This window comes from Echinops telfairi, unplaced genomic scaffold (genome assembly GCF_000313985.2).
Source record: "Echinops telfairi isolate 266 unplaced genomic scaffold, ASM31398v2 ScPeMD7_70;HRSCAF=299, whole genome shotgun sequence".
Classification (NCBI taxonomy): Eukaryota; Metazoa; Chordata; class Mammalia; order Afrosoricida; family Tenrecidae; genus Echinops; species Echinops telfairi.
In genome coordinates this window covers 18,609,391-18,615,390 of record NW_022103968.1, presented here as the reverse complement: position 1 = coordinate 18,615,390, position 6,000 = coordinate 18,609,391, and the positions used below count along the sequence as shown (strand labels likewise).

The following is a 6,000-nucleotide window of genomic DNA, read 5'->3' as shown; positions in this document are numbered from 1 at the left end:
ATTTGTCTGTTTGCCAAACTGCTCATTATTGTATCATAACCAACTTTGGAAGCTTTCCTGTTACCTGAAACTGGCTGGTAATTAGTTTTCGAGAAAGCCGTTTTGATGTGGTAGTTAACATATACTTTGCATACACATACTACTTAAGTTGGGATCTTGGCTCTGTTGCTTCCAAGGTCACCGAGCTAAAACCAAACTAAACCTATTGTCAGAGAGCTATTTTGACTAATAGTGACAGAGTAGAACTGCTTCTTTAGGGTTTTGCAGGCAGTAAACCTGTGTGGGCACATACAACTTTATCTTTCTCCTCTGGAAGAGCTGGTGGAGTTGAACTGTTGAGCTTGCACTTAGCAGCTGTATTCATAACCCACTATGCTACCTATGTTTCAATGACCCCGTATATAAAATGAGGATAACAATTGCTCCATAGGCTGCCATATGCGTGTATTAAATACGTTGATAATAGTAAATTCTTCAGGTTAATGCTTTTACGTAGATAATCATTTTAGGTACTACTCCTTTAAAGAGAATCTCCAAAACTCTCAGGAGCAGTTCTATCCTGTCCGAAAGTGTTGCTTTGAGTCAGATTTGACTTGATGGCCCTGAGTTTGGTTTTATAAGTTCAATTCTTAGAAATAAAACCTTGTACTATAGTAACTTGTATTCTTTTGTTAGTGTCTTCGATTAGATTGTAAGTTTCTTGAAGTTAGGGCATGACTTACTAGTTTTGATAGCTTCCAATAGATTTTGTATACAACAAGGTGTCAGCAAATATTAACTATCAAATTACAGTGAAATAGCCAGTAATATTTTTTCACAACGTATATCCATAATACAAATTACAATATAAAGTAATTCAATACTCTCTCTCTTACTTGTATTTCAGGACTTCTAATGATTGACTAGCACCGTTTTACCAGTGGAATGAGTCTCAGAAGTGGACATGGTGCCTTCAGAGCCAACATGTAACAGGTGGATGCGACTCCATGTTGATCCCTGTTTCAGACCAACACCGTTTTGATTGTGCGGGTCTTTGTCTCTTCAACTTTGAATTCCAATACTAATATTGGCAAATCCAATAAGAGGAGTTCATGTAGTTCTTGCCCAAGCTTGAGTCACCATGAGTAGTTTAGGAAAAGAAAAAGACTCTAAAGAGAAAGATCCCAAAGTGCCATCAGCTAAAGAAAGAGAAAAGGAGGCGAAAGCTTCTGGGGGTTTTGGGAAAGAGAGCAAAGAAAAAGAAGCTAAGACCAAAGGGAGAGATGCCAAAGACGGTAAGAAGGACTCCAGTGCCGCCCCACCAGGGGTGGCTTTTTCAGTTGACAACACCATCAAACGGCCCAATCCAGCACCTGGGACTCGGAAAAAATCCAGCAATGCAGAGGTGATCAAAGAGCTCAACAAATGCCGGGAAGAGAACTCAATGCATTTGGACTTATCCAAGAGGTCTATACACGTATTGCCATCATCAATCAAAGAGTTGACTCAATTAACAGAACTTTATTTATACAGTAACAAACTGCAGTGTCTCCCAGCAGAGGTGGGCTGTCTAGTCAATCTTGTGACGCTGGCTTTAAGTGAAAATTCACTTACGAGTTTGCCTGACTCTCTTGATAACTTGAAGCTGCGGATGTTGGATTTACGGCATAACAAATTAAGAGAAATTCCTTCAGTGGTGTACAGGTTAGATTCGCTCACCACTCTTTTCCTACGCTTTAATCGTATAACTACTGTGGAAAAGGACATCAAGAATTTATCAAAACTCACTATGCTTAGTATTCGAGAGAACAAGATCAAACAACTACCTGCTGAAATTGGTAAGAGACTTTAGATTACTATTATTAGTTGCAATATTTGTTATGCTAAATAATTTTGTTAAGTGCTTCTCCAGTATCAGAAAATACCTATTTACTTATAAACATGTTTCTGAATTTTGTCTTCTTTATCACTAACTTTAGTTTCTCAGTTTTTAATAATATTAATAAGATATTTCTTGAAATTATTTTATAGATGTTAAAATGTAAGAAAGTAGATGTAATCAGGCTTTTCCACACAAACCTAATCTGACTTTATTTTTAATGTTGAAAAGTGACTTTGAAGTAGGAGGAAAAAGTGTTTGCATAATTTTTATGTTATGACCTATTTTTTAAAGTAACTTTAAATATGAAGGGCTTAAAAAAGTTTATTGAAACATTCCATTATCTTTTAATACCATTTTTCAATGAACTTTTCAAAGTCTTCTCATATAAATAAACTAGATAGTATGCCTGTTACTGTTATGACTTAACTTGATCTGGAAAATTTTTAGGAAAGGTTGTGGAGGGAGTGCTGGAATGATCCAGAAGGGCTGCAAAAGTAGAAACCTAGTTTTTAATTGCCACTGAGTAATTTTTTCTGAGAAGGGAGCGGTAGGCCAAATATGTTTGCGAACCTGTGGTTTAGTACATCCCTAAAGCACTTTGAGCCCTAGGAAGTTAACCATGTTAACGCAGTCTTTTTACATCATTAACTGCAGAAAAGTGGGTGCCCTTTAAAGATCTTTTTAAGATTCAGAAACAAAAAGAAATCAGAAGGAGCCAAACCTGGCTGTAAGGTGGCTGCTTAGTGATTGTCCTCTGAAACTCTGACAAAGTTGCCCTTGTTGATGAGAGGAGTAAACCAGAGATTGTGGTGGAGAAAGACTCTCTGCTGAAGCTTTCCCCAAGTGTGGTAGACAGGGGTCTCTAGAGAAACAAAAGCAGGACACTTATGATTTGATAGATAGGTAGCTACAACATAAGAAATAAACAGCTTATTTGTCTACAGAGCAGTACAAATGACTCAGTTCAACTCACTTCCGTGAGACAGTTCATACACTGGGAGTCCTTCAACTCACGAGGGCTGCTGGGTGCGAGTCAAGGAAGCATACAGCTAAGTCTTCTGTAGAACAATGCAGGCGGTCCGGCCACAGGCAGCAAACAGCAGGGCATGTCACCAACAGTCAACAAGATGACAGGGTCTGACAGTGCCCAGCTCACGTGATGTATACACCAGCAGTGTGGTGAAGCAGGTCTCAAAGGAACCTCAAACTATAGTGACACGGTCCACGGGTTGGGTGTCCCACAGGCAGTGTAGCTCGCAAGTCGAGGCAGAGAACCAGTCAAGGCAACCGCACACTGGTCCGATCTCCAGAGAGCAAGAGACAGAAAGGCGAGGCTTGCCGAGCCATTTATCTCTTTGCCCTTCAAATAAACTGCAACCTTATTAACACCACATGTGTTAATTGGCCAGGTCTGTACAGTAATCCTACCCATCACACCAAGGTGGGTTTTTGTTGTTGTTGTTGTTGTTTTTCTGGCTAAAGTCTTGATTATATGCAGGTGAAACCACATTAATTGCTTGAGCATCCTCCAAAAAACCAAGACCTTTTCTTGTGACCAGCCCACTTTTGCCTTGACTAGACTGCTTGTACCTCTTGGAAGCCATTGCTTTGAATGGGCTTTGTCTTCAGGATCATACTGGTAAAACCATGTTTCATCTTTTTTTTTTTTTTACGCTAATTGGCACGTTTGCTTTATTTATTTTTTAAAACAATCTGGGTTATTTTAATTTTTTTCCTTTTAGTTCATTCCATCACATTGCATGTTTCATCTTTTGTTATGGTTCTTCCAAGAAATGCTTGCTTCCGCTTGTCTGGGTGTGACAGTTTTGGTGTACCCATCAAGCAGAAAATTTATTCAACTTTAATTTTTCAGTTAGAATTGTGTAAACTGAAGTAATTTTGTGTAGGTACTGGCTAATATTCCTGCTATTAATCGTCAGTCCCCTTCAACTAGAGCATGAGCAAGATTAATGTTTTCCTTGCCAATTGCTGTGATGGTCTGCTACTGTAGGCTTCGTCCTCATCATCTTGTCCCTTTTTAAGATGAGTTATCCTTTTATAAGCTGTTGGGTTTGGAGGGGGGATCATCTTCACAAACCTTTTGTAAAGCAACCGTGAGTTTCACCATTCTTCCACCCAAACGTCACCATAAATTCGATGCTTTCTTCTGCTTCAATATTAGCATAATTCATGTTGTTCTGATCGGGCTTGTTTCAAATTCACATGGAGTTTAGTGCCTCGAACTAATCTTATTCATACATGTTAAAACATGTAAGCAGGAATTTATTTTGGTGCAAAAAAATTGAAATCTATGACTAGTTTATTCATAATACACATTTTCTTTTTCTTTTTTTAAATTTTTATAAAACCATTTTGTTGGGGGCTTCTACAGCTCTTACCACAATCCATACATACATCCATTGTGTCAAGCACATTTGTACATTTGTTGCCCTCATCATTCTGAAAACATTCGCTTTCTGCTTGAGCCTTTGGTATTAGTTCCTCATTTTTTCCCCTCCCTTGTCGCTCCTCTCTCCCTGTCCTTATATTAACACAGTAAATAAATGGATCGATCTATTTTGAGAAATTGATCAAGTGGTTTTTATATGTATCCTTTTTAAATAAGATTGTTTTGAAATTGACAGAAGTAGTTAGGAAATTTAAGATTACTTCTTGTATGAAAGATAACTATTTCATTTTGAATAAAAAAGTGAATGAAATATCTTGATGTTTGAGCATTAGCCTTATATGAGTTGAGTCTTGGTGGTGCAGTGGATTAAGCATAGGGCTGCTAACCTCGAGGTCTGCAGTTTAAACCCACCAGCTGCTCTGTAGGAGGAAGTTAAGACTGTCTACTCCTGTGGAAATTTCTCCTAGGAAACCCTATGCAGCACTTCTGTTCTCCTCGAGGAGTGTTCCGCGTTAGAATGGACTGAATGGCAGTGGGGATGGTGGTGCTAGTCAAGGGAGCTGTCGGTTCTTAGGTTCTGTATCTTTGCCAGTATATAATATTGTGTAGGCTTTTTGTTTTTTTAAGCTTTGAAAAAATGTGATTTAAATAACTAATCATAGGTATGTGTTCCACTACATTAATCCTTAGAAGACATTTAAAATCTTGATTTTCAGTGTACTTACTAAAAAATCTGTGATAGATTTGCTGAAGTAATATATTGTATACACAAAATAAGACTCACTCATATTCATATATTCCCAGGGCTTTCCTAGTGGAAAAATGCTCCATTCCAATAGCTTTTGAATACATAACCAGATTTGGTCCAAGTTCAACCTGCATCTGTGGTGGATTGTAAAATAGAACATAGGCTATTTGAGGAAAAAACCCACTGAATTTCTGTATGGACATACAAAATGTTATTTCAGTTGTTTTGTTTTGTCTATATATAATATAGTTCTCAAAGTTTGCTTTAATTTATATGAATCTCTCTTTAAGGACTTTTCCCCATAGAAAAAACCAAACCGACTGCCATCCAGTCGATGCTGACTCAGAGTGAGGCGGGCTGTAGGGCAGGATAGAACTGCCCTGTGAGTTTCTGAGACTAACTAACTCTTATGAGAGTAGAAGACCCTGTCTTTCTCCCTTGGAGTGGCTGGTGGGTTTGAGGAGGGGTCTTGTGGATCCCAGCCCAGCATGTAACCTCTATGCCACCATGCACCTTTCCCTTCATAGAGATGGGAGTTAGGACTACGCCTGCCTCCACAGCTGTTGTGTGAACAGGTCAGTGCCATTGTGTGCCTTATGCTGTGCAGCCATCACCACGGCCAGTGAAGAAGAAGAAAAGCTTTTATTTTCACTCTGTTCCTTCTCTAACACTCTGCCTTTCTCTGTGTAGATCCAAGATTCTGGCCTGTATAATTTTCCTTCTCTTGGAAGAACTTCTTTTTACATATCTTGCTGTCAGATCTTTTGGATACACATTTTCTCATTGTTGTCTGAGAATGTAAATTTTTCTCTTTAATTTTTTTAATCTCATATGATATGCCTAGGTATGGATATGGGCTTTTTTGGGTTATTTTCTATTGATATTGTTAGGTGTTCTTTGAACTTCTTGAGTCTGTGATTTAGTATCAAATTTTGAAATTTCTCAGTCATTCAAGCATTTCGTTATTGCCTTCTCTTTCTG

General features: G+C 38.3%; 1 protein-coding gene across 1 annotated transcript in view; it reads left to right on the top strand.

Annotated features, from left to right (window-relative positions):
* Positions 1–891: 891 nt before the first annotated feature.
* Positions 892–6,000, top strand: part of SHOC2 (SHOC2 leucine rich repeat scaffold protein) — a 56,238-nt gene continuing 51,129 nt past the window's right edge. The window contains exon 1 of the mRNA XM_004700927.2: positions 892–1,817. Coding sequence (XP_004700984.1) covers positions 1,121–1,817 — 697 coding nt within the window. The 5' untranslated portion in view covers positions 892–1,120. The remainder of the gene's footprint in view (positions 1,818–6,000) is intronic.